The following is a 27,444-nucleotide window of genomic DNA, read 5'->3' as shown; positions in this document are numbered from 1 at the left end:
ATTAGCTAAAATTATATTAAAATATAAAAATTATATCAATTAAAATAAAATTAAAAAAATTAAATTAAAATATAAATACACGAAAACATTAGAGCAATTCGATTATATTAATAATATTAGCCTTTTTTTTTCATAAAAAAACAATTAAATTAAATATTTAAGTATCAATTATAATTGATCATAAGAAGTATTATTTATGCGCAATGGCCATCAAATATCTAACTTTTACTTAAGAAAATAAAATGAAGTAAGATAATGGAAGGTAAAATAAAATTTCTTATTTGGAAGGAAATATTTTAAACGATGATTTAATGATTTATATAATTTGTAATGAAGTTATAAATAATTTAAAACCTTCCTAACACCCCAATTCGATGGGTTAATTTGAGGAAAACTTTCAAATCCCTTTAAAATCTTACCCTTTTGGTAAAACCTTCTCTGCAAAATTTATCCCCAAACAAAGTGTAAATAGAAGAGGTGCTAAATAATCCCCTGTTTGGGCCAGGTCCACTTTCACCCTTATATATGCAGTCCCCGCGATGTGTGATAGCGAAATGAAGCCCCCAACCAATCCATATAAGCTTGACGCCCTTCTGCTCTCTTTCTACCTGTACGCCCCTCTCACCTAGGATCTGCATCTGCGTGCCCGTTTCTTTATCTGTGCAACCAATTTTCAAGATATCCCAATTTTGTTACCACCAATATGAAACCTCACAAATTCCCCAGTTCTCAAATTCTTTTACACAATAAGCTCAAATCCGCTACTGTCATCCTCTCAAACCAACGTGACTCTGTTGCCCTTTTCTCATCAACCCCATGCTCAAACACCAATCACACACAGACGGAAACTCCCTATCAAAGCTTCTCCACAGACTCACCTCCAGTAAGCACCCATCAAGCTTTGCTTAATTCAATACAATCTTCTCAGTGGCATTTTGTCAAACATCTTGCTCCGAACTTGACTCCAGATCTTATTTCCTCCGCTTTGCTGTCTCTCCAGAAAACCCCTGATTTAGCTCTTCAATTTGTAACCCACACTGGATTTAAGAATCTCGATATCAGAACCAAATGCCTTGCTCTTGCTGTAATCTCTCGCTCACCATCCCCAAAACCTACGTTGCAACTTTTAAAAGAAACATTGGCTAGTGGCATTTCTACTATTAAGGAGGTTTTCGATGAACTGGCAGTTGCTAGGGAACGGTTAAATGCTAAAAGTATTATACTTTTTGATTTGTTGATAAGAGCTTGCTGTGAACTGAAGAAAGGCGATGATGCATTTGAGTGTTTTAGCATGATGAAGGAAAAAGGCGTTGTTCCTAAGATTGAAACGTGTAATGCTATGTTGAGTTTGTTTCTGAAGTTGAATCGCACACAAACTGCGTGGGTTTTGTATGCTGAGATGTTCAGGTTGAGGATTAATTCAACAGTGTATACATTTAACATAATGATCAATGTTTTGTGCAAGGAAGGGAAATTAAAGAAGGCAAAGGAGTTTATTGGGTTTATGGAGAGTTTAGGGGTTAAGCCCAATGTTGTTACATATAACACAATAATCCATGGATATTGTTGGTTAGGGAGAGTTGAAGGTGCTCAAACGATTCTTGATGCGATGAAAAGTAAGGGGCTGGAGCCTGATTCATACACGTATGGTTCACTAATCAGTGGAATGTGCAAGGAGGGAAGACTAGATGAGGCATCTAGGATGCTCGAGAAAATGAAAGAAATTGGATTGCTACCGAATGCTGTGACGTATAACACTTTGATTAATGGGTATTGCAATAAAGGGGATTTGGAGAAGGCTTTTGGTTACAAGGATGAGATGGTTGGGAGGGGTATATTGCCAACTGTTTCTACTTATAACTTGTTGATTCATGCATTATTTATGGAAGGTAAGATGGATGAAGCTGATGATATGATAAAAGACATGAGAGATAATGGGTTGGTCCCTGATTCTATAACATATAACATCTTGATTAATGGATTTTGCAGATGTGGGAATGCAAAGAAAGCATTTAGCCTCCATGATGAAATGGTATGTAAAGGCATTCAGCCTACACGGGTAACTTACACATCGCTAATTTATGTTTTGGGTAAACGGAATAGAATGAAAGAGGCTGATGACCTCTATGAAAAGACAGTCTGTAAAGGTATAGTTCCAGATCTTATATTGTTCAATGCCTTAATTGATGGTCACTGTGCTAATGGGAATATGGATCGTGCATTTGCATTATTGAAGGAGATGGATAGAAGGAAAGTTGCTCCTGATGAAGTGACTTACAATACCCTAATGCAAGGCCGCTGTAGAGAGGGGAAAGTTGAAGAAGCTCGTGAGCTTCTTGAAGAGATGAAAAACAGAGGAATCAAACCTGACCATATTAGTTACAATACTCTGATTAGTGGGTATAGTAGGAGAGGCGATATGAATGATGCCTTCAGAGTTAGAGATGAGATGCTGAGTATAGGATTCAATCCTACACTTCTCACTTATAATGCCCTCATACAGGTTTTATGCAAAAACCAGGAAGGAGAACATGCTGAAGAGCTCCTCAAAGAAATGGTTAGCAAAGGCATTGTTCCCGATGACAGCACCTACATATCGTTGATTGAGGGGATGCAGAAAGTTAATAACGTCACAAGTACTACTGATTCATAATAATTTGTTTGACTGAAGTTTGGATTTAGAGTGGTATTTTAAACGGAATATTCATCTTTGTTTTTCATGGAGGGCCATCTCTTATCTGTACTTTTCTTGACTTTGGTTCAGAAGTTCTTGGCAGCCTTTCTCAGAAACCTGTCATTCCTAATAAGTATGCAACAATGGACTGGGAAGCAGAATGGGGTTCATTATGAAGTTACTTGAGTTTGAAGGATAAAGATTTACTGCAGGAGTACCAAATACATAGCTTTGATTTTAATTTCTTCTTAATTTGTACATCTGCACTTAGCTTCTCTGTTGTAGAACTTTGTATTTAAAGTTGCTAGAATTAATATATAGGGCGTTATTTAAATGGAGTAACAATTTAGTTTGCAACAGATACAACAACCAGTTAATGTGAAAAACATTAAACAAAAAAAAAATCCATGATGTGTATCTTGTAAGAATAAAATAGCTGCTATTTTTTTCCTCCAATTTGTTTCTCTTTTCCTATTTTTGATGTCAAAGTGCCTGGCCTCAAGCATTATCTTCCCGTTTACAGTTTTAACTACAATGTATTACTTGAAAATTAAAAACTATGACATAATGTTAGACTTTCTGATTATCCCACTTGTTGCAAGTTTGTCACTTTGGAAGTTGCTAGCCAATTATCTAGGACATGCTTCTAAACATGGGATCAATTTTCAAAGAAAAGCCAATCATGTTACCATTTCATATGCATAATCACTATGCTTCGATTATGACTCAGGGTTTTATTGGCCTAGTTTAGGAACCATGTATGGTATTCTCTGCTTGTTCTTTTTTCAATCTAACTCCCATCTAGCTTGCTGAGTACTGTTACTTTTGTTGAATTTATTCTGACTAGTTTAATACTAAATCTCTCCAGTTGGATGTTTAGTGTGGAACCTGACGATGGGTCACAACAAGTTTTATGCTTAATAATATGATGGTATTTATCCTGGTTGGGGAGAGGTTGGTTGTCCAGCATGATATGCTGGATGAGATATCCAGAGGCATTAGCTTGAATTGTGAACGAAAAGACACTTGAGTAGCTCATACAATTATCCTGTACGGCTATACTTAAGGTTCCACTCCCTCCTTCCCCACCCCCTCTCTCTTTTTAGTCTGCAACAGAAAATCTGGCTAATAAACTGGGTTGCTTTGCTGTGTTTGGTGCCAGTCCTAATTTTCTCAGGTTTTAACGTTTTTGGAACATGAACAGCTTGGGTTATTTTTCATCATTTGTCACATCAGGCTCATTCATGCAATCAGGCTCTGTTTCTGTTGCTGCAGTGATTTGTGATGCATGTGCGAGTGTCTGAACACCATAACCGTTTCTCTCTTATGCAATGGCCTGATATCATGAAAAATCCCTTGTTTTGCTGGATCAAGTGGTTGCCCGTGGATTTTTTCTCGGTTATTTATGTACATGGATAAGTTTCTTACGTTCTTATTGTATGGCTTGATATCATCCTACTTTTCAAAAAAAATAACATGAGCTCCATAAAATGTTTTATTGATATCACTGTGATTGATTCCATTATTCTTATTTATAACTAATAGTTATAAGACCTTCAGGAAAGTTGAGGGAAAAAGGGGAAAATGCAGAAAGAGCCTAGTGTCCAAAGGCCAAAAATCGGCACAGTAACTTCTAATGTCCAACTAATTGGCATTATTGTCTTTCCTTGAATTTATTTTCTTTGATTTTGCCAGGTTCGTACAGCCTTTTCCTTCTACTGTCAAATTTAAACTTTGCAAATGGTGTTGGATCTTTCATATAGTGCTACAGTAGCAAGGTGATATTTCTGGAATATACTTTGTTATTTTTGTATGACTGTTCAATTAATTGTGAACACTTTGAGAATTCAGTTTCTTCAACAAGTGGGAATTGCTTATTTGCTACATTTGATATATTGGGGACAGGTCAGTCTCCACTAGATGCAGATAGGTAAATAATGTAGCCTTCTCTATCTGGAAAAGATTGTGTCAACCAATAGAAGAATGGATTTAATGGTCGTTGATTATTATGACTTTGGCATAGTTAATATTTCAACTAAATCACTGTTGTTGAGTCAGCAAATTAGATTCTGAAAATTAATTTTTCATGATCAAGTATTAAGTGGAACCGTCAGTCTCTCTTCATTTTCTGGGGGGCCATGCTGCTTTTGTATGTCCTGTTGTTGCATGCTTTGTCTTTTCTTGCAATTCTATTTGTGGGAACACATGCAACATGCACTCAATGTTCTGTTGCTTGAAATATTCTCTGCCATTTATTTGCATTTACTTGTGGTATTTAAAGCTTTGGATAGCCAATGCAATGGAGACTGGCAAAAAAGCTTTCATGGGAACATTTATAGGGCATATTCTGCCTGCTTTGGCTTTAATCTTCCTTGGATTATGGCACACCATCAACACTATCAGAGCCTATTGCCTCAAAGGCTCTACTAACTTCAATGTGAAGTTTTGGTACCCATTTCATGGCCCTCTTTCAAGACTCAAACACTTGGAGCTTATCCTCATCCTGTTTTTCTCTGTCTTTGCAATTCTCATGCAACTTTTAGATTTCCCTTTCCTCCACTTAGCTTTCAAGCTTGACAACTTTGAACATGCAACCATGTTTCTCCATCTTGCCATATTTGCAGGTTTCACACTTTGTACAGAGATAACTCATTCTTCTGAAATCCTTTCTGTGATTAGTGGAATACTTGCGTCCTCTGTTTTTGGTCAAGAACTTTTCCTGCTCCATTTCCACTCAACTGACCATGTTGGACTTGAAGGTCATTATCATTGGCTATTGCAGCTCTCAGTGTTTGTGTCTTTTGTGTCAGCGTTAGCTGTGACTAGTTTTCCATCCAGCTTTCCTGCAGCTCTTGTTCTTTCAATTTCTGTTGTATTCCAAGGGTGTTGGTTTATGATCATGGGGTTTGTACTATGGATTCCTGGATTTATACCCAAGGGTTGTGCCATGCAGTTGCCTGAGGCCAGCAATCATGGCATACATGGAGCAGTCACCTGTGGATCTATTGATGCAGACTTAAGGGCTAGGGCACTGGCCAATTTGCAATTCAGTTGGATATTAGCTGGAATTTTGTTGTTCACTGGGTGTGTTTGCCTGAAATTAGCTGGAAGATGCACCTCAAGGGGCCAATCAACTGAGTATGAGCAACTCTGCATTAGAGGTACAGATGTTCCTAAAGCCATTGATGGCTTCAAGCAAGCTCTTCCCTGAGATGTTTCATTTTGTAGAATAGGGCACTTTTATGCCCATTATTAATCCTTATTATTACTAGATGTTAAACTTGTGGTCAATGCTCATCAAATATACTTCTATTCCTGTGAATTTTGACCTATCACTATTAAGCCCCCTGATGCCAAGGAGAAATTAGAATTCTATGGATTCTCTTATCAGATATAGAACCCTTGGGAACAACCTCTATGTATGGAAGTATATGCCATGTACCTTTTGGAATGGCTTATAAGGCCTGGCTAAGATTTCATCCGTATATTTCTAATTAAACTATGAAGCCTGCAGTACTGTTGTTGTTATCATTGATTTAACTTATCTATATGTGTGGAGCATGAAAACATTTATTAAAGGCTTAAAAGTCTTATGTTATACTTGGTCGATCGTAATATAATGTAATATAACTAATTAAATTTTAACATAAAATTTGGTTATATTAAATCCCTTTACAGTGTAGCATTATTTCATGCCTGCTGAAGAATGAAGGTTTTAAAATGCAGATGCTATAAGATCAGATTGTGATGAGATTGCTACTTTAACATTCATTGATCATGGAAGATAATCTTGGACTGAAGACAACCTCCAATTGTGCTGCTCTAAACTTTCTCATTCTTTTACACTCCTGGATTACCAGACACTGCAGCCAGTGTCAGGCTCAAAACCTGGACTGCGGATGACACTCTTGGCATCCAAACTGATATGTGGCTGCTGGATTTGGAATCCAGCTATGGTGCAATCATCCTACTATTGGTGTTGAGAGTGGCTCAGCGTGGTGTAGTCCCAATGTTTCCAGACTAGTATGCCAGGCTCTTTACTTGGGACTCCTATGGTTGTTGGTGCTCACCTGCCTGGATGTCAAGCTCATATTGAGCCTTTCAAGCACATTGAGATTGTTTAACAGCGACCATAGTGCCTATGCGACGAACAGTGGTGTGGTTGCCATACAAGATAAAATAAAATTTTTATCTTGCATGAAAAATTTAAAACTTTTCACTATTTTATAATCTAAACAAAATTATAAAAATTAGTAAAATTATCTAAAATTATAAATTTTATTATTATAATTATATTCAAGTTTAAAAATTGAATTGTGGAGAGTGTTTTGCTGATATGATAAGATGATATGAATTATTTTATTTTACTCGTATGATATGTAAATAAATGTTATTGATACAAAAAATTTAAAATTTTTAGTTATTTTGCAATTTAATCTAAATTTAAAAATTGACATAATTCAATTAAAAATGCATGAATTTATCATTTTTAATTAAATCTCTACATTCTATTATTATACTTAAATTTTAATTCTCTTAATTATTTTTATATTTTAATTATATTTACTCTTAATACAATATTTTTTATCGTGTCTGAAAGAGTTGATTTATATTATTAAACGATAAAAGAAAGTTAATAGCACACATCTAACTAGTAGGACTATAATTTTTATTTTTTATTATTTAATATAATTTTTTATAATAAATATAGTGAAATTTATTATGAAAAATATCTAATAAAGTATTAAAAAAATAAAAAATCAATAAATATGAGATTTTTGTTGGAACTAGTAAAAATAAAAATAATATTAAAATTATGATATGGAAATAAAAAAAATTTTATATTAATTTTTAAAATTTTAAATTAAATTGTAAATAGTTAAAAGTTTTAAATTTTATTTTATTAATAAAATATATAAATATAATAAATTAATTCACATCATCTCACCACGTATAAGCAAGACACATTCTCCTCGATTTAAATTTTAAATTTAAATATAATTACAATAAAATTTATAATTTTTTTATTATTGTTAAAATTTTAAATTGAATTAAAAAATAATGAAAAAAAATTTGATTTCTCATATAAATGGACCTAAAAATAAATATATCAACGTAAATTTGTCAACTTATCATATATATCTATTTTAATTGATTTTGCATATATTTTAATTTAAACTTTTAATTAAATAATTATTAAACTTGCATTTTAAAGCTCAAATATATAATTTAAAAGTCAGATAGCACCTGATTTTTTTATCATTAACTTACCTTTTTATTATTAACTTTTTACATTTAAATTTTACAACAGTACAACAATTCAACACATAAATTTTATAAAATATAACTATTTATTTTTAAAAATTTCAGTATGTGTATAAACTATATATACTTATATAAATTAAATATTATATTTTTATAAATATTTAATATTAAAAATTAATAATGAAAAAATTAAATGATTTAAACATCAAATTATGTATTTTCTCAATATTAAATGTCTTTCTTATGAATTGGGAATTTAATTCGAATTCGAGATGAAACTACTGAATGAAATCTTTAAGTTAAATAATGTGGAGCATCAACGGAGAAGCACTCATTCTGTTGGCTCAACCTAGTTATAATCTGAAACAAAGACACGTGTGGAACAAGCTTGTTGGGTATATAATAGGACAAAGCTTTCAGAAGATGAGTGCACGTAAATTTATTGGATTTTCATGTCACCATAGCATTTGCTTATCACACACAAAAGAAAAGACAGAAAAACATTTCCCAAATTATGTAGCTTTCTTACCCTTCAAACACCACTAACACACGAGGATTTCCACAAATTTAACTTTTCGCACTCAACCGATTGCCTGCGAATGAAGTAATAATCCCACAGATTACACTTTGTGTTGCTTCGTGTGCCCAAAGGGCAGAGAAAGGCTTAGTGTATTTTCAATTCCTCACTCACCTCGTGTTTCATTCTCTTAGCGGTAAAGAATAATATTAGACACTCACAAATTTAATCTAGTATAAATGTATTTAAATAAAAGTGAGAAAAAAATACATTGATTATTTCATTTCGTCAATATTAGTCTATAAAAATTATTTTGGAGGGTAAAGTCGAGCAATATTTAATTTAAATTTAAAAAAATTGATTTTTTTTTTCATTAATTTTGAAATGGTTGTGAGTATGAAAATGGAAGCAGTGGATTAAATTATTTAAGTTTTGGGCTTTGATATGATTAGGCTTTGTCTTCATGGGCTGGGTATTGTTTTGTTAGGCCCAGAACCTTATGTAATCTTGTCCAATTGGATTTTAATATGGCTTTTAAAATAAATTCTGATAAAATTTTGTATGATTTTATTTATTTTGAAAAAAAAAATTCATAAATTAAAAGTAGAATGAATTGTTCAATTTTAAATAAAAAAATAGAAAATAATTAAATTAAATTTTTATGAAATTTTTTGTTCCACAACTAGGGAAATGTGATATTTACAATTAAGAAAAAGCCAACTAGTCCAGTGATCCATGTATTGGCTGTCAAGGCAGAAATTTGCTTGCCCATTCAGTCATCTTTTGGTACCATTGCTAATTTATGCAAATAAAAAATCTATATTTTCTGGAAATAATTTTGAATTAATTAAAATACAATTTAGTCCATATAATTTAATAAAATCGGCACATTAAACCCTATATTTTTGAAAGCAAAAAATTTAGAGTTTGTAATTTTAAAAAATCAATAAATTAGTTTCTACCAACGTAGTTAAATCACATATTATGAACTAAAGGACTAATTTGCGATATGTATTTAAATTATAGGGAGCAAATTGATAGAATATATGAAATTATAGAGACTAAATTATGAATGCAATTAAACAATCCTACACTGCAGAGTGGGACTAATTTATTTATTTTTTAAATTATAAGGATTAAATAGCTAACTTTCAAAAATATAGAAATTAATATGTAGATTTCACTAAATCACAGGTACTAAATTGTAGTTTAGCCTTTCTGTTTCTACACTGATTAACCTGCTGAACAATGGAGTATTCTATAAAGCACCTAAATTTCTTCATTTATCAAGGCCAAGGTCATTTTTCAATTTGATTATCTTGCCATTAATTCAAATTTTCTAATTCTGTTCAAAACTAGAACAGAATTCATGTATTGAATTATTTATACAGTTTCAAAATAGGAATTCAATCTCTAATAACTACATGAAATTGAATAACAGAAGAAAGATGCAATGAAGAACACTGAAGGAATCAGGCACCAAATTTAAGAGTTTCTCACTCAGATTCCTCAACAAATGCTTCAACTCGAAGAAGAACAAATCCCACTGCAACTCCAACAAGAACAAGCCCATTCATGATTGCTGCAATCCTGAAAATCTCATCAATAGCACTGCAAGTTGAAGAGAGTGCACCACCACCACCACCTCTGCCTTTCCTGTTTGATGAGGTCCTCAGAGAGCTCACCACCTTTGCAAATGACCGCTCAGTGCACACAGGCAGCCCTAATGAGCTCACACTGTTGTGAGCTTTTAACCCACCAAAGGAGTTCAGCCCAGTTATGTAATTCACATTCATGCTCTTCCTCTTAGGGCTGGAAATCGTCGCCGCTGCAAATGTTGCAGGAGAAAGTGCCGCCGAAGTTGCTGCCATTGTTCTGTGAACAAAAACCAGCTGTAATGAAAAATGAAGGGAGATTTAATAATATGGTATATAAATTGTAGAAGTAGAAAATGGGTTACCTGGTTTTGATGGAGTTTGTGGAGTAAGTGGAGTTGTGAAGATGATGAAGAGAGGGAAGGAAAAGGAGATTTTGTATGGGAAGAGATGGATAAGGTTCATATGAGATGGATGGTTGAGAAGCAGATTAGATGAGCTTTTGTTTTTAGGTAAAGATAGTGTTCACCCTAAATGCTAGCCAATAAAAAAATGGTGAGCCCCAGGGCTTGCTAGTGAAGATTGACCACAAATATAAATCAACTGGTGGATTCTTTGGAGATAGAGTGTGATGAAACAATCTGGACTGTTGAAATAATTTGCTTCTATTTTTGCTTATGGAACTAAACACTGAGAATTACATTAATGAAATTAGATTTTTTTATTACTTAAATAAAATTGAAAATTCATGTATTTTAGGGTTACAACTTTCAAGTGATATCATCTATATAAATTACCTAATTGAAAGAGCAACATTTGGGATTTTCTGCAAGGATCAACAATTTTCCCCATTTCCATGAAAGGAGTATATTTACAGATCAAAATTTCCTTAAACTTAAGCTTCAGTTTCTAAAAATGGAACAAGTAATACAGGAATAGAAACAAGAACTCCATTCACATTTAAATTTTCAAGCAAGAAATACAAGGTTACTACAATTTAAATATTTAGCCAACAAAAAAAGTTTCAACTCAAAGAAGTTGCTGTAACATGAAACATCAGGACCCAGATTAGCAAACTTATGAACAATCAAACTGTGAAATCCTCACAGTAATCCCCTATCAGCAAACATAACCCAAAAAGAACATGACCCCTGTTGATATTCTGATTTTTCAGACAACTTCACTCCAGATACGCATGAAATACTAAAACTTTCAGGACGACATCCCTTTCCTGGATCAGCTCAAAGAGACATACATCTCCATTCTGCATATCATTGTCACTAAAGAACTCTTCCCCTCCCCCCCTTAAAACCAAACTCCAACCCCTGCAGCTGCAAAAGGTATGAATTATCCACTCTCCTCCATAACAATCCTCCACTTTGATAGTCTCTGAAATATTACGCAGATACTTCACAGCAAATGCTGATGGCACATGCTGCAAAATTCAAGAAGAAAATTGAAAAATAAGCATACTAGAACTGAGGTATTTGATTCAAACTGAAATAACTGACAGAATTTTATATTTTTTATGATTTCCGTTAATTTTAATTTAAAAAATTTAATTATTTCTTTTCGATTTGATTTTGATAAGAAAAAATTGGATATAACTAAATTAATTAATAGCAATATATCATTTTGATAATATATATATATAAGACATTAGCCATGGTTAAAACACTTCAATTTAAATTTATAATACTAAAAATAAGGTGTAAAAAATAAAAAATTTATAATCAACTAAACCAAATTAAATCAGATCAATTTAAGTTGGATTTAATTTTTACAAATACTTAAATTTTAATTTTTGATTTATTTGATTCAATTCAATTCAACCCGAACAGAGAATGATAACCCAAGACCGAAATTTCAAGAGATTATATATCCAGGCAATACCAATAAGTTGGTGCGTATGTAACTTTTCCCCAAGATAACCAGGAAAGCTGGATTTTGGGGCTTGCACTCCATTGCTGCATCCACTGCTTTCTTACTTCCTGGGTATATTTTTTCTAATGTGACATAAAATTTATTACTTATAAATATTTTTGCTTCACATTCTGGTGACAAGTCAATCCCATCTGCAAAAATAAATGATTAATATTCAGATTTTAGATCCATGATACTAAAATAATAAATGAATAATTTACATCATTACCTTGGTCCGAGTCATTTTCTTCCAAGTCTTCAATCTTACAATTTTTGCCTTTTCCCTGATAATCTTGCTTAAGCTTCCGTTTCTCTGCAGAAGCAGGATTCTTGAATCTCTTGTTAAATCCCAGATAATCCCTTTTCTTGGAGTTTGTCCCTTTGCTTGAACTTGGACGTGGAGTAGAACCAAACATATCAACAAAATCATCATCATCTTCTTCAATTTCATCCTCATTGAATGGTGTTTGGTTCCTCATATTACTAGGTTCTTGCTTCCTCCTAGGTTGAATACATGGATATCCAATCTCAAAAACAGTCTCATCGAATATAAAAATATTGAAATTCGACATACCCAAATAGTTGAATTGTAAAAACCATCCATTACAGACAGAATAATATTCTACAAGTTCTTGCCAACCATTATCCAACCAAATGGTTTCCCCTTTTGTTAAACCCACTTCCCAAATCAAGCCATTAGGTACAATAAGCTTAGCTACATCAGAAAGCTCATCCCCAAATTTTCTCGCAAACTTCAACGGTAGGTTCTGCAAGTATTCAAGATTAACATAATTTTAAGATTTTCACAACCAGAAACAGCAAGAACAACAACAATATAAATAGTAACCATTTTCATGAATCTGAATCAAAGAAATGATGCATGTGGCTTTACCAGCTTCTTGTCTTCGATGGTAGTTGTACGTACTTTGATGAAGAAACTCCTCCAAGATCTCTCCACTCCAGTGGTTGCCTGCCTGCAGCACGGCCTCTCACAGGAACCCATTGAAGGTCTTGGAGCCATATCGTATGAAACTCTTGTTTCTGAATGGTCTCTGATCTCAAGGATGGATGCCTATATAGTTCTCGTCTAGGAGAGAACGTTTGCAGGAACAAAAGCAAAGAACTTTGTTTACAAAGCCATTCAACAAAAGAACTTAACGGCTGGAAAGATTGAAAAGATAATTAATTCCTCGTGAATGTAACGGATTGCTTAATCGGCATATGAAGCTTCCCAATGTGATTCTTCTTGGAACTTATTAAATTGACTCTGAAAACACTTTTCCGCCAAATTTATTTAAATATAAATATTTTCCGCAAATTAACCCATCGTTACAAACCGATGCTCAGGTAATTGTGATGTCAATTAATTGTGTTTTAATAGATGATTTATCGTTTTTGACCTTTTGGTTCAAAATTGTAAATTACTTCTATTTAATTATGAGAAAGCAAAGTGTATTTTTTTCATAGATCTATGAATGATGTCGCTCATATTCTAATAACATTGGCTCATTCTGAATCAGGTCAAGTAGTTTGGATTGATATCCCTCCTCCTCACATTGTTTTTTTATTCTTTTTGAATTAACGAAGTTTTCTTGTTATTTAAAAAAAAAAAATACTCATTTAAATACCATATATTTTAATTCCACCTTTTACTTATTTTAATTGTTTTGAACAAAACAAATATTTTACAATTCGTAAATATTTATTTCCATTGATTTTTTAATTAACATAGTGAAAATTTTAAAAACTTTTTATTTGGTATAATTTATTTTATAAAAAAATAAAAAATTTTTAAATTAAAAAGTTGAATTTTTATTGACACTCTCAATTGGATCCAATTTAGATGCAAATCAAACCCATTTAACATTTAAAATGCTTTATGGATCAAAATAATTAGATAAGAGAAATTAATATTTCCTCCATTCTGTATATATAGGTTTAGAATTAATATAATTTTATTAATTATCTGTAAAGACAGGAAATAATGGAGTTATTAAGAAAACCATTGTAATTTAATATCATTATGATAAAAATATATATATATATATATATTTTCATTGGTTATTAAAATTAGTTTATTTTAATTTTTTATTATTTAAATTAATTTTAGAGTATATATAAATTTAAAATTCTTAACTTCGTTTGTATTTAAATTTTGTTCTATTGTAAGTACAATTTGGTAAACAATAAATGAAAATGGTTACTAAAAATTATAAATGTACTTTAAAAAGGTCTATTTTTCAAAAAATTCAAATTGATTTAAAAAAAAAAAACACAAATCCAGATTTTAGAAAAAAAAGATTGATCCATCTAAAATAATTACTAAAACAATCAAATATTTATTTATTTTTTTAAATATAATTTTTATTTTATATATAAATATATAAAATAATATATAATCTTATTTAGAGATATTTGCTTTAATGGATATCTCATACAAATCAAACCAAATAAACTAAATGTTTGGTAAAACATTGAAAAGTTAAAGGGCAGCTGATATAAAACTTATCGACTGCTTTTCAGATTAATTTTAATTTTAGAGTTATTTTTTATCAGCAAATAGTTATTTTAATTTTATTTTTTATTTATATTGTATTAACTTTTTATAATTTATTAATTATAAATTTTTAAAATTAAAAATTTTACATTAGTATATTATTTAAAATTATATTATAATACGCTAAATTGAAAATACTCTAAATTATTAAATTAAATGGTTATTAAATTAATATTTTTATATTTATCTCATAATATAATAAATTTATATATATTTTTATTAATTATTTTATATGTTAAAAATAATAGTTAAACATAATTTATTAAACACTTAAGATATAACAGATAAAATCAGTTTAATTACAATTAGCTATCTGTTATTACCTATCCACTATTAACAACTACTAGTTGGGTGAGCAGTATTCGGTTCAAACTGAAAAAATCGACCGAATCGAATCGATTTAAAAATTTAGTTCGATTTTTTATATATTTCGGTTCGGTTCGATTTTTAATTTCAAAAATTTCGGTTATTTTGATTTGATTTTGATCAGAAAAAAACGAAAAAATCGAACCGAACCGATTAGTAATAATAATATGTTTTTTCAATAATATATAGAAATTAAATCATATTAAAATTAAAATATTTTAATTAAATTTTAAAATATTAAAAATAAAGTGTAAAAAATAAAAAAATTATTAAAAATTGAAACCGATCAAACCGAACTAAACCGAACCGAATCAAATCAGACCGGTTCGGTTCGATTCGGTTTTTGACCAAAATCGGTTCGGTTTGATTTTCATAAACACTCAAATTTCGGTTTTCTGTTTATTCGGTTCAGTTCGATTTTGAACCGAACCGACCGAATGCTCACCCCTAACTACTATCACTTATATTTAATAGATCCTTATTTTTTATAAAATAAATATATTAATTACATAGTTTGTAAATTAACTTATTAATATATTATTTTTAATTAACTTATAATGTGATATCATTTTTTATGCAAAACAATTGATTAAAAAAAGTTTTTTATTTTTAGTATTTAAAAATGTACCTCTTTAATCTATATTTGATCTAGATTTTTAATCAATTAGCAACCTTATATAATATTTTACATATAGATTCATGAATTTATTATATATTAGTTAGTTATGTACAAACTTCGATAAAATGCTTTCAAAAAGAAAAAAACTTCGATAAAATTATTAAATTAAATGGTTATTAAATTCATTTTTATATAAGGATTGAAAAGAAGCAATTACTCATTTTTAAAATCAGTATTATTAAAAATCAAAGAGTGGGTAGAAAAAGGAAAAACTCTTTGCAGCTGAATCCTCCAGAAACACAAGAATTTTTAATTAGATTGAGATATAAGATCAAATTATATTAAACTCATTCATTTTATAATTGATGAAAAGTATAATTCAACCCCTAAACTTTTCATCAAAATTCAAATAAGTTCAATTTATTTTTTTCTCAAATCAAATCTCCAACTTTGTATTTTGTATTTAAGTTCAAGTACATCATGATCAAATAAAGTATTATTTCTTAATAATAAAATATTATTTTTTAAACTTCAAATGTTAAAAATAATTTAGTAGTTTTATTTTTGTACTTTATATTTTAAATTTATTTTAATTAAGAATATTAAACAATTTTAACATTTTAAATTATAAAACAATATTCTTTTATTAAAAACAATAGTTAAATACATCAGGACTTATTTGAATTTACAGATAAAATTCAAAATTTTATTTAGTCAATACAAAAAGTTGAATCCTTCGCTCTTCAACCAAAGCTAACTTTCAACAAATGGATGATAAAAGCATTGACAAAATTATGCGTTTATCGTTTGTAGGGGTGAACATCCATCGGTGCAATTCAATTTGAAAAATCAAAATACTGAATAAACTAAAGGCTTTGCAGGCCAAAACAAATTGAGTTACAGAAAGTCAAAAATCAAGTTGAACCAAACTAAACACTCAAAATCATTAGCAGATTATTTCGATTCCTTTTTATTCACCTTAGACTTCATCTTGAATTTTTTTACTTAGTTTGGATTCATTTGGAATCCGGTAATTTTCAAATAGTCATTGAGATTTGATAAAACCTACAACTTAATCTTTGTATTTTTAATAAGAATTAATTTAGAATTTGAGATTTCATTATGATGTTTGGTATTATTTGCATTAGAAACCTAGCAGTTAGGTCCATAAAAATGCAGTGATCTCCTGAAAACAACCAAAGATTAACTTAGATATATGCATACAACTGAAGTTTATTTGGAGAATAATAGAAATTCATCATATATGAAGTGACCAAATCGGGAACATCACCACGAAAAATAGGAAAAGTAAATTTCATTCCACGAAATTTTCAATATTTAGTGATTCTGCAGAAACCAATTACAAGTATTCATTAACAGACACACCACTTTACCAAGAATCAGATGAACAAGGGCATGAACAAAAATCCACTGCTCCAAAATTAAAGACTAACGATATACTTTTGTTATGCTTCAGTCTGGCATTCGGCATTACTAATACATTATTGATGATGTAAAATGGTATTTTCAATCAAGTTATGCTAAAAAAAAACTAGACATACCAGGTTCTGGCTGAATAAAGAAGACCAGTTAAAAGGACAACCAAAGAAGATAGATGTACCTGACAGATATTTACAAGCCAGAAATAAACAAGCAAATCATGATTATTTGATTATTTTATTTTATGCATGATTCTATTCGGCAGTAGGTTTACTGGCACTGCATCTTGAAGTACCCGAAAAACTGTAACTTTCAGCACAATATCAATCATATTAATCAGCTCAAAGATGCAAACATCTCCTTCTTCCAAATTATTTTCCCATACAAATTCTGTCCATCCTTTGCTTAATTTAGCTCCCCCCTTCCCAGAAACACAGCGGACAGGCCATTGTTTGCCATCGGAAACCTGAAGTCTGATGAATGCTGTGACTGTCAAATACTTTCTAGCAAAGCTAGATGGAATGTGCTGTGTGAGCAAAACATAGAATCTTTATATGAGCAAATTGCAATACAAATTTCGGGATTATCATGCAATACAATTCAAGGGCTCACCAGAAGGAAGCCTCTATAGACATAGGATGATCGCAAGATAACCTTGAAAAATGGATTATCAGACTTGAACTTATCAGCAGCATTAACTGTTCTCTGCTTCTCTTCTGGCGTTACAGTTCTCCACCTTCTTGTAAAGGTTTCAGAAGCAACATTCGCACCAACTGGTATTTCATCCGCTTCCTGTTTGATTATTGGTTCATGTTCAACTATGCATGATTGAGTTAGTAACAGAAATACTGAAGTTTTAACATATCATAAAGAGGTCATTGAGTGCAAAAGCTTACTAGGATCAGTTTTCTGTTTCCTTCTCCTATTTCTTCCTTCTGCTTCATCCGAGACAGGCAAAACTACTTTATCAGGAGTTCTTATAGGCTCAATATCATTAAACTGTAAACCTACATGCTGAGAAGATTGAAAATTTTCTTCCATATCATATATGTCCTTTCTTAGAATCAGTTTCTCTCTGCTGGTATCATAGTTTTCATTTATGGTGCAGTTGCAATGCACATATTTATCAAAAAATTTGCTTCTTGGGGAAATAGGTGTGTGGCATGGTGGACCAGAACCCAAAATTTCTAGGAGGTCATTATGCACTACATGTTTCTTATGGGCTACTAGATAATGATTATCATGACATGGTTCCTGCAAACTACCAGGAATATTACATGGGTAACTTATCTCAGAAACTGCCAGATCAAATATATAAACATTAAAGTTTGATTCCCCTCCATATCTGAAAACCAAGAAATACCCAACACGAATGGAGTAGTGTTCCACAAATTCATGCCAACCATTGTGGAACCACAACTTCTTGTCAACCTTTTCTAGTTCCACCAGCCAGATACGACCATTCGGAACTGTAAGTGTAGCAATAGAAGAAAGTTCATCTCCATATTTCTTGACAAACTTTCCAGGGATCCTCTGTTAACATAAAAATGAACTTCATATCAATGAAAAAAATAACTGTTTATAGGCCAGAATTTTGAGAATAATTTGAAAATCAGAGTTCCAGAAACTTTTGAGACTTCAGTTATATGAGCAGGTCACATAAATAGTTATCTTCTATGTGATACGCCAAAGCATAAACTATGGAAAAGTGCCTCCATTGTATAAGTAGACTGTCAATTGAGAGATCTCCATTTCGTAAGACTTTCACATTGCAATGAAAACCCATCTCATCTTATTTGTAAACCTCAGGAAACCTTTTTCACCACTTCAGAGGTGGCGAGAAGGGAGATTTGCATGCAACTGGGTCAAAGTTGTTTGTGATTGAGTCATCAAAGCATTGGTAGATCCAAGTCCATGGCATAGTTCAGGTTTACTATGCTAGGAGATGAAGGAAAAAGAAACATGTCTTTAATAAGCCAAGACAAAACTGATATCTTTTTCAAACTACTCATAAAGTAAAAAAAAAAAATAATAATAAAAATGACATGTAAATCCTAAAACCATCATGAAAATAACCAAGAAAATACCATTGAAGAGTAAACAACTAAAACTAATGGAAAAAGACGATGTTCAAAGCCAAAGAGAACAGAAAAATAACATAATACCACTAAGGACAAACAAAAAAAAAATTAAAGAAAGACACAGTAAGTAAAAGACCTCGTTGAGCAGACGATCAGAAGTCGGAAAAATTGACGAAATGCAACAATTTCCTTTTAAAATTCTTTGCAATGAACCATATGCATTCAATCTTCTCTAGCAATTTCGTGATTTTCCAACAATCAAACAAAATTCAAAGACTTCCTTTATTTGATCACAAAGCCAGAGAATCATCATCGTGTGCAAAAGATTTATAGGAAAAGTAAAATTTACTAAACTAGTAAAGCTAAGCTTAACCACAACTGTAAAAGACAGTAACTCCCCCAATTTTCTCACCAACCAAACATACATCCATTTTTCATCCTAATTTCACACAGAGAGGACAGGACCTCGGCTAACCTAACAAAACTTGCAACTAGTTCAGAAATAAGTTACAATAAAAAGGAAAGAGGTTTCTATTTCGATATCCCAGTAACCAAACAAATTAAAGCAAGAATGTTTTGAAAATGCAAGTGAAACGAGAGTACCAGCTTCTTGTCTTGGAGAATGGAAGCAATCATCAACTTGTAGAACATGCAGCTGTTACTTCCTGTCGCCGGAGAATCAGAAACGTCTGGTCCCACTGCCTGTGACATTGTTTTTTCCTCTGAGATTATGCCGGGAGCTTTCTGTCCATCACCAAGCAAACCATTTTTCCGACGGGTTGTTTATGAAATTTAATTGATATAGCAAATTTTTTTTGTTGCCAAGTGCTAACCAACTGAGGCATAGAATTCACATGTGAGCCCTACCACTGAAATCAGAACTGAACAATTAATGCTGTGTTTGGAGTGGAGAAATATACGGGAGGAAGGAAAATTTAAATGAAAATATTTGAATTATATAAAAAAATCAATACTAAATAAATTGATTAAAGAATTTTTTAACAAAACAACTAAAGGTTTTAATTTAATTATATATATACATATATTAAAAAAACTAAATAGTTAATTTTATTTAAATATAGAGAGTCAATAATTAGAAAAAACAATATATTTATATATATATTAAAAAAATTAAATAGTAATTTTATCTAAATATAGAGACTCAATAATTAGAAACTTTTCCATCAACTTTATTTCCCTTATGTTTCACTCTTTACTTTCTTTCCTCCCACAAAACCATCCAAACAAGGGTTAAGATCGACGGCTGTTATTCGGCATGGTTACATCAACGTTTATAAGTTTACGCGGGTATGCCAGTAACGCCTATTTATATTATTTATTATTTATTATGTTTATAATATTTATGTAATTTCATGTGGGGTCAAGTCAACAGTAACTGAAGGAATTTGTTCAAGAAACAAAAACCAATAACTGAAGGGAGAAGTATTATTAAATTACTGAAATTTTAAATTAAAATATTTTTATATTTTATAAAATTGAAATTTTTATTTTTTTATTAAAAAATTAATTGTTTTAAATATTTATATAATTTAATTTTGATAATTTTAACTATATTCATATTATTTAATTTATTTGATAAGAAGGAAGTAAATTAATTAACGATTTTTTAGAAAAAAAATTAAATTATTTATTTTTATCAAATAAAAAATATTTTAATTAAATAATTTAAAATAAAAATAAATTAGTGAATTTTCAAAAAAGTTTAAGACGTCAAATTGAAATTTTGAAAGGCAAAGCATGCATCTTGTGGGCTCATGGTTAGGACAGATATTTCACGCTCAATATAGCAGCAGCAACTTTTTATTAGTTTTAAATATAATTTTTCTTTTTTTTTTTTTTTTACAAAAAATCTTTTAAAATTCAACGTAACTGTCTGACAAGCATATTAAAAGTTTGAGGAATAAATTATATTTTAATAAAAATTAAATTTGCATCGTTAACTTTGATGATATTTGAGACTATGATATTATTGCATTAATAATTTATTAATTATAATTTTATGAATAAAAATGTTAATATATTTTTGTTTATGCTTGAATTAATTAATAATGTATAATATATATTATAATTTTTTAGTTAATTTAATTATAATTAATAACCGATAAAATATTTTAATTCAATTAGTATTTTAAAAGTCTATTAAAATTTTAATTAATTAGACTGTCGGTTCAATTAAACTGTCAACCCTAACAATTAGGTGAAGCATCAGTTCATTGTGAGGAGCATATTAAGCATTGAAAAGCATCCTGTGAAGCTCCTCAAGAAGATACATAAATAAATTTCCTGCAAAGGCCCTGCTTGTGCTTCTGTATGCATCAATGGCAAAATTTCTTATATAAAATCATCCCACATGAATCTCACCTTAATGTTATGGATGTTCATCCATGCAACTTGAGTATGTGCATCACCTACTGATAATATTACAACATTGTTCAAGTTAAAGTTTTAGTTAGACAGACATCAAGAGTTCCTACTGCTAAGAAAAAACAACCTAAGAGAGAACAGAAAACGTTCTAAAACTGGCAAGAACACTCTTAGGAGTTTCTGGATTCTCTGGACAACTGTTGTATGTACATTGGTTATGATATAAATTTACTAGATGTCGCCTGTCATCATACGCGAAATACTGTAACTTTCAACACAGTATCCCTCAAGTTTAGCAGCTCAAACACACAAACATCTCCTTCTGCAAAACCATTATTCATTGAGAACTCGTACCATCCCTGGCTTAGTTTCGCACCGCCTGCTTTATAACTGCATCGAACGGACCACAGTTTCCCATCAGAAAACTGAAGTTTAATCCAGTCTGAAACCCCATTTAGATGCTTTCTGGCGAAGCAGGATGGTAAATGCTGCAAAGAAGAAAAAAAGACTCGCATCTTAGACCAGTCATTATACGATGTAAATTGAAAGGATGGCCATAGCAGATCAGTGGTTAAAGGCTCACCAGGATGCAACCCCTGTATAAATATGATGCACGCAGGACAACCCTACAGAAAGGGTTAACAGACTCGAATGCTGCTGCTGCAGTCTTCACCCTTTCTTGATCCTCATTTGTTACAGTTCTCTTTCTCACAGAAGCTCTTTTATAGTATCTAGAGCGGTTCTCACCTTGAACATTTCGTCGAGCTGTTGGCTTCCTCTTACCTGCAATTTCATTGAGTCAATTAATAATGAGGATTTTCAATTCATAAACAATAATGAGAGGGAAAGTTAGTCTCAAAGAGCTTACTAGGATCAATGCTCTGCTTCTTCCTTCGAATTATTTTAAGTTTTCTTGCTGATTCTGCAGAACTTTGACCCTCCCTTGACCTCTTTGCTATATCAGCAGCATTTGAAGGGTCCAGGTTTTCTTCATCAATGCCCAGCTTCTTTCTCATAGTTTTCTCATGTTCTTGTATCTTTTCATGTGACAGTTCCAATCTCATATCATCTACAGAATTTTGAAGCTCGTTAGTGCAAGAGCCTATACCTTGAGTAGAATGAACTGTTGGTTGTAATTTAACAGAATCCCCTGATGGATGGTAGCTTGCTTCATTATGCAAATTCTGAGGTGATGGGAGATTGTAGTTTCTGCAGGTTGTGTTTGGCTCCACATGTTCATCGAAAGTCTTCGGTTTCAAATGATCACAAGCGACGCGTGCAGGAGAAGAACCCAAGATTTCAACAGAGTCGCCATCGTCTATTTCATCAAATACATGATGCTGCTCGCTATAATCCTTAATAGTCTTCATCATGGTGAATGGATCTTTTAAACGATAAGGTTCTAAAACATACATATGAACACTGAAATTTGAATTTCCTTCATATCTGAAGACCAAGAAATGGCCAGTGCAAATAGAGTAATGCACTACAAATTCATGCCAACCATTACAAAACCATAACTTCTGGTCAATTTGTCTTATTGTCACAAGCCATATTCTATCATCTGGAACAGTGAGTGTAGCAACACCTGAAAGTTCATCTCCAAATTTCCTAACAAACTTCCTTGGAATCATCTGCGAGTACAAGATTCAATTCCATATATCTCTTGCAAGAGAACTGTCACAACTTAGAACTTAAATGAGCTACACTAGTCAATTCTTGAGAATGAACAAGGCCCACTAGAAGATATTTCTTAGAAATTAAATGGTCAGAGAAAATATAGAATTAATCACATGGTATATAAAGAAAAAGCTCATTTTTTCTTTCTTTCTTTCATCAGGAAAGCTTGAAACTTCAATAAAAACTAGTGTTTGGTTGCAATTTCCACCTAATCCACTCAGCAAGCTTTGATTTCTGGTTTTATAAGGTTAAATCAGTTATAATTTCTTATACCCATTAAGAACAAAATAAAATACAACGACGACGACGACAAGAACCACATGCAAATCTCAAGCTTCCATGAACCAAGGAAATGTACATTTCACACACAGTATATAGCTAAAAGTTACTAATTTTATCATCTACAAATCTGATCTTCTACCACGCAGACCTAAGTTTGAAAAAATTAGAGACTAGCTCTTGCGCAAATACCTAGCGCTTACCAGCTTATTTTGCTGTAGAATGGAAGGCACTATTAGCCTATAGAAATAGCCGCATTTGTTCAACTTAGAACCTGACATTTTTCCCGGTTATGAGCTGCCGGCTAAGCTCCGGTCAGGTGATGATCGTCGTGATCATCCAGATTGTATGATATACATACACGGCCTCAGGTTAGTGTGGGACCATTTATTGGCGGGTCCCAACTGATTGAAACTTGGAAACTTGAAAGATGGCGGTGTGCTCACTTGCTGACAGGTGGACATTGACAATGTACAAGGGTAGAAGGGCAAATTTATCTGAACTATATCGCAACTTTCAACTTTGTCCAAATAAAACCACAATTTGTCGTAATTTAAAAATATTTAATTTATTTAATTTTATTTAATTTTATTTAATTTTTTAATGATAATTTAAATATAAATTTAAACTAAATAATAAAATTTAATATTTTTAATCATTATATGGTTTAAAAGTAAATTTAATCTTTTTATTAATATATGCTAGTAATAAATGGAGTATTTTTAAATATTTAATCTGACTTAACAGGTTTAAAATAGGTTAAAATATAGAAATAAATATTTATAATAAATTGAAATTAAGTTTATATGTTTAAATAATTAATTTATATAAAAATATATTTTATAATAATATTTATAAATTTTTTTTATAAATTCCTTTAAAATTAGAATTTAAATATTTTTAAAAATATTGATTTTTAAATAAAAATTATTGATAAAAATTTTTTTTATATAAAATATTAATTAAAATATATAAAATTAAATAAACTATTTGAATAATAATAATATAATTATAACAGCTAATTGCAAATAAAGAATAAATTTAAATATTAATAATTTTAATCGAATTCTGAATTGGTAGAGTGATTTTTGCATGTAGAATCGTGTACATCTTTAATATGCACTATTTATAACAGAAAACTTCACCCCAATTTTGATTATAAATTATAGATGGACTAAAAATATTAGATTTTATTTTTTAATTTAGATTTATAATTAAAAATAAAATTAAATATATTAAGGAAATTAAAACTTATAATATTAAAATTTAATAAGTGTTTATTGTTGAATTTTAATTAAATTAGACGTAGAAAAAGAAAAATAATTTTTTTTATAAATATAAATTATATTTAAACGAAAAAAATAATAATATTTAAAATAAATAAATATCTTTTATTTTTCATGTAACAAAATATGAAGTTATTTATTGATCGATTTCTCGTAAATCACAAATCGTTCAAATGTCCGGTTTAATGATGTTCACACGGAATAACGATAGAAAAACTTTAGAACAGTTTTAAGGTATTGAAAATATGAAAAAATTGAAAAGATGAGAAATTTTGAGTACTAAATCTCTATTTTTCTTACAAGTTTTAAAAATTCTCAAAAAATTTATGAAAGAGAAGAGGCACGGTACTCATAACATGCTCTTTTATACTAAATTTTAAGTTTCAATGTAATAGTATTTATTTATTCATTTAATTAAATAAATAAATTAATTACAGTGATGATCTAGAATTTTAATAAACAGATCATATAAATTTTAAATAATTTTAGTTAAATTCCTACTTAATTAATTACATCAAAATCCTAATTTTTTCAAATTATAATTTTATCCCAATATCAATTTATATACAATCAAATCCTATTTGATTTAACTTCTCATTTTATTTTTTTATATAATTTTTTATGTGTGTAATTCATTAGATTCTAAATATATTGTCAACAAATATAATTAACTAACTAATTAATTTGAAAGTCAAGAATATTATCTAGTAATATGTCAAAACTACACAAATATTCAGAATGTCAAAAATGGATTGACTTAACCTTTCCGTGCATGGTTTGTCAGTGTAATTAATATTCTTTATCACAAATATCTCGATTTAACATTTAATGCATGAAATATATCTGCAATGTTAAATTATATTAGTTCTCATCTATTAGCCATTGATCTGCTGAATGAAATTTCAAAACTTATTTGCTAATTTCATTCCACCTTACGCAGGTATTTCATGATCAATGCTAGTAGAGAATAAATGAAACATTCCCTAATTTAACCTAGAATAATGAATTCTATTTCAATCACATAAACACCTTCGTACAGTTCCTAATGTCTCGATTTAACATGTAATGTATGGAATGTGTCTGCAGTATTAAATCATATTAATTCTCATCTATTAGCCATTGACCTATTAAATGAAATTTCAAATCTTATTTGCTAATTTCATTTCACTTTATGCAGGGATTTCATGATCAATGCTAGCAGAGAACAAATGAGACATTTTCTAATTGAACCTAAAGTGATAAATCATATCTCAATCACATAAACACCTTCATACAGTTCCTAATGTCATGATTTAACATTTAATATATGGAATGTGTCTGCAATGTTAAATCATATTAGTTTTCATCTATTACTAACAATCTTCCACTTGTACTAAAACCAATCACCCATATGATTTATCACATAAAGTATAAATGCGATAATTATGTTTCTACTGGAACAATGCCTTAGTAAAAGAATCTTTAGGTTCTCATTAGTGGAACTCGCTTCATCTCTACATCTTTCATTTCAATGATCTCTCTAATAATTTGAAAATGTCTAAGTACATACTTAGATATTTAATGAGAGCTGGGTTCCTTTGCTTATGCAATGACTCCATTGTTATCACAATTCAATATAACTATATCAACATTGCTAGAAACTACACCAAGTTTAGAAATGAACTTCTTGATCCAAAACTGTCTCCTTTTCTACCTAGGACACAGAAGTGTACTTAGTTTTGTAAAGTTTCATTAGAGTTAACACCTTATCTTTGTCAGTAACATTTAGCAACTAGCCTGACTTTGTATGTTTGTACATTACTTTCTATATCAGTTTTTCTCTTAAAAACTCACTTGCGCCCAATGGGTTTTGTTCCTTCATATGCATCAACCAAAGTCCATATTTGGTTAGTGTATATTGAATCCATTTCAGATTTTATTGCTTCAAGACAATTTGAAGAATCAATGTCAGGCATTACTTCTTCATAACTGTTAGGCTCATCGGATATGAGTAAAACATTATTATGAGTCTCCACAAAAAGGTCTAATCTTATTGGAGCATGGCTTGTCCTAACAGATCCTCACGGTAGTGCTTTAACTTGTGTTTCCATTTCAGACATTACGATCTCTAGTTTCGGTTCCATTTGAATGTCTGTTTATAGTTCTTGAACTTCTTCAAGTTCTATCTGACTCCCATTGTTTCTTTCAAAAGAAATATTTTTCTAGAAAGATAACATGCTTTGAAACAAACATCTTTTTTCAATGGGATGATATAAGTAATATCCAATAGTTTCTTTTGGATATCCCACAAACTTACATTTATCGGACTTAGCTCCCAGCTTATCAGATACCAGACGCTTCACATAAACATCACATCTCCAAATCTTAATGTGTGATAAGACTAGCCTTTTATCAGTCCATATCTCATATGGAATCTTATCAATAGATTTGGATAGAGCTCTATTAAGAAGGTATATTGCAATTTGCAAGACATAACCCTAAAAAGATGAAAGTCTGCAAGACTCATCATGGACTATTCATTTTAAAAATCTATTGTCGTGTATTTCAGGTGGAGCCCATTGTGAGAGAATTTCATTCTCTGTTAGATAATTACAAAATTCATTACTTAAGTATTCATTAGTTTGATCGGATTTAAGTGACTTAATACTTTTATCAGTCTATTTTTCAACTTCAAATTTAAATTTTTTAAACTTTTTAAATGATTTAAAATTTGTATTTCAATAAATACACATAACCATATCTAGTATAGTCATCAGTGTAATGAAATACGAGTATTC

The 27,444-nt window shown here is 30.6% G+C and overlaps 6 protein-coding genes across 8 annotated transcripts; 2 read left to right on the top strand and 4 right to left on the bottom strand.

Moving 5' to 3' along the window:
- Positions 1 to 502: 502 nt before the first annotated feature.
- Positions 503 to 4,504, top strand: LOC110602739 (pentatricopeptide repeat-containing protein At2g15630, mitochondrial). The gene has a single exon (XM_021740335.2). The coding sequence runs from the start codon at positions 704 to 706 to the stop codon at positions 2,651 to 2,653; it is 1,950 nt and encodes a 649-aa protein (XP_021596027.1). The 5' UTR covers positions 503 to 703; the 3' UTR covers positions 2,654 to 4,504.
- A 239-nt stretch (positions 4,505 to 4,743) lies between these two features.
- Positions 4,744 to 6,218, top strand: LOC110601328 (transmembrane protein 45B). Its single transcript, XM_021738424.2, has one exon. It carries the CDS (start codon positions 4,887 to 4,889, stop codon positions 5,883 to 5,885), a length of 999 nt encoding a protein of 332 aa, XP_021594116.1. The 5' UTR covers positions 4,744 to 4,886; the 3' UTR covers positions 5,886 to 6,218.
- A 3,536-nt stretch (positions 6,219 to 9,754) lies between these two features.
- LOC110601134 lies at positions 9,755 to 10,578 on the bottom strand. Of its 2 annotated transcripts, none has more exons than XM_021738158.2 (2): positions 10,417 to 10,578; positions 9,755 to 10,331 (listed from the first exon to the last, which is right to left on the bottom strand). In XM_021738158.2, the coding sequence occupies exon 2, from the start codon at positions 10,325 to 10,327 to the stop codon at positions 9,953 to 9,955; it is 375 nt and encodes a 124-aa protein (XP_021593850.1). In that variant the 5' UTR covers positions 10,328 to 10,331; positions 10,417 to 10,578; the 3' UTR covers positions 9,755 to 9,952. The 2 variants fall into 2 exon arrangements, with proteins under 2 accessions (XP_021593850.1, XP_021593849.2); XM_021738157.2 differs by having other exon boundaries at positions 9,755 to 10,348; positions 10,417 to 10,569.
- A 411-nt stretch (positions 10,579 to 10,989) lies between these two features.
- On the bottom strand, positions 10,990 to 13,131 carry LOC110602402 (B3 domain-containing transcription factor VRN1). Its single transcript, XM_021739904.2, has 4 exons — positions 12,867 to 13,131; positions 12,204 to 12,741; positions 11,945 to 12,126; positions 10,990 to 11,486 (listed from the first exon to the last, which is right to left on the bottom strand). Exons 1-4 carry the CDS (start codon positions 12,993 to 12,995, stop codon positions 11,232 to 11,234), a joined length of 1,104 nt encoding a protein of 367 aa, XP_021595596.1. The 5' UTR covers positions 12,996 to 13,131; the 3' UTR covers positions 10,990 to 11,231.
- Positions 13,132 to 16,933: 3,802 nt separating this feature from the next.
- On the bottom strand, positions 16,934 to 19,968 carry LOC110601176 (B3 domain-containing transcription factor VRN1). Of its 2 annotated transcripts, none has more exons than XM_021738220.2 (4): positions 19,641 to 19,963; positions 17,853 to 18,489; positions 17,569 to 17,774; positions 16,934 to 17,482 (listed from the first exon to the last, which is right to left on the bottom strand). In XM_021738220.2, the coding sequence occupies exons 1-4, from the start codon at positions 19,746 to 19,748 to the stop codon at positions 17,189 to 17,191; spliced, it is 1,245 nt and encodes a 414-aa protein (XP_021593912.1). In that variant the 5' UTR covers positions 19,749 to 19,963; the 3' UTR covers positions 16,934 to 17,188. The 2 variants fall into 2 exon arrangements, with proteins under 2 accessions (XP_021593912.1, XP_021593913.1); XM_021738221.2 differs by having other exon boundaries at positions 17,272 to 17,429; positions 19,641 to 19,968.
- Positions 19,969 to 21,418: 1,450 nt separating this feature from the next.
- On the bottom strand, positions 21,419 to 23,845 carry LOC110601175 (B3 domain-containing transcription factor VRN1). The gene is made up of 4 exons (XM_021738219.2): positions 23,585 to 23,845; positions 22,291 to 23,056; positions 22,006 to 22,205; positions 21,419 to 21,910 (listed from the first exon to the last, which is right to left on the bottom strand). Exons 1-4 carry the CDS (start codon positions 23,660 to 23,662, stop codon positions 21,671 to 21,673), a joined length of 1,284 nt encoding a protein of 427 aa, XP_021593911.1. The 5' UTR covers positions 23,663 to 23,845; the 3' UTR covers positions 21,419 to 21,670.
- Between the last annotated feature and the right edge of the window lie 3,599 nt (positions 23,846 to 27,444).

Source organism: Manihot esculenta, chromosome 15, assembly GCF_001659605.2.
Source record: "Manihot esculenta cultivar AM560-2 chromosome 15, M.esculenta_v8, whole genome shotgun sequence".
In the NCBI taxonomy this organism is placed as follows: domain Eukaryota; kingdom Viridiplantae; phylum Streptophyta; class Magnoliopsida; order Malpighiales; family Euphorbiaceae; genus Manihot; species Manihot esculenta.
The sequence above is the reverse complement of the archived record's forward strand: the minus strand, read 5'-3'. Positions and strand labels throughout refer to the sequence as shown.

Bases quoted from the DNA above. Each gene is read 5' to 3' on its own strand.
- LOC110602739 (XM_021740335.2), top strand. From the start codon at position 704: ATGAAACCTCACAAATTCCCCAGTTCTCAAATTCTTTTACACAATAAG.
- LOC110601328 (XM_021738424.2), top strand. From the start codon at position 4,887: ATGCACTCAATGTTCTGTTGCTTGAAATATTCTCTGCCATTTATTTGC.
- LOC110601134 (XM_021738158.2), bottom strand. From the start codon at position 10,327: ATGGCAGCAACTTCGGCGGCACTTTCTCCTGCAACATTTGCAGCGGCG.
- LOC110602402 (XM_021739904.2), bottom strand. From the start codon at position 12,995: ATGGCTCCAAGACCTTCAATGGGTTCCTGTGAGAGGCCGTGCTGCAGG. The intron at 12,742-12,866 runs GTAAAGCCACAT...GAATACTTGCAG, and splicing joins CCATCGAAGACAAGAAGCTG to AACCTACCGTTGAAGTTTGC. The intron at 12,127-12,203 runs GTAATGATGTAA...TTATTTTTGCAG, and splicing joins AGAAAATGACTCGGACCAAG to ATGGGATTGACTTGTCACCA.
- LOC110601176 (XM_021738220.2), bottom strand. From the start codon at position 19,748: ATGTCACAGGCAGTGGGACCAGACGTTTCTGATTCTCCGGCGACAGGA. The intron at 17,775-17,852 runs GTAAGCTTTTGC...AATCATGCATAG, and splicing joins GAAACAGAAAACTGATCCTA to TTGAACATGAACCAATAATC. The intron at 17,483-17,568 runs GTGAGCCCTTGA...TTGCTCACACAG, and splicing joins TCTATAGAGGCTTCCTTCTG to CACATTCCATCTAGCTTTGC.
- LOC110601175 (XM_021738219.2), bottom strand. From the start codon at position 23,662: ATGTCAGGTTCTAAGTTGAACAAATGCGGCTATTTCTATAGGCTAATA. The intron at 23,057-23,584 runs GTAAGCGCTAGG...TTGTACTCGCAG, and splicing joins TTCTACAGCAAAATAAGCTG to ATGATTCCAAGGAAGTTTGT. The intron at 22,206-22,290 runs GTAAGCTCTTTG...ATGAAATTGCAG, and splicing joins GAAGCAGAGCATTGATCCTA to GTAAGAGGAAGCCAACAGCT.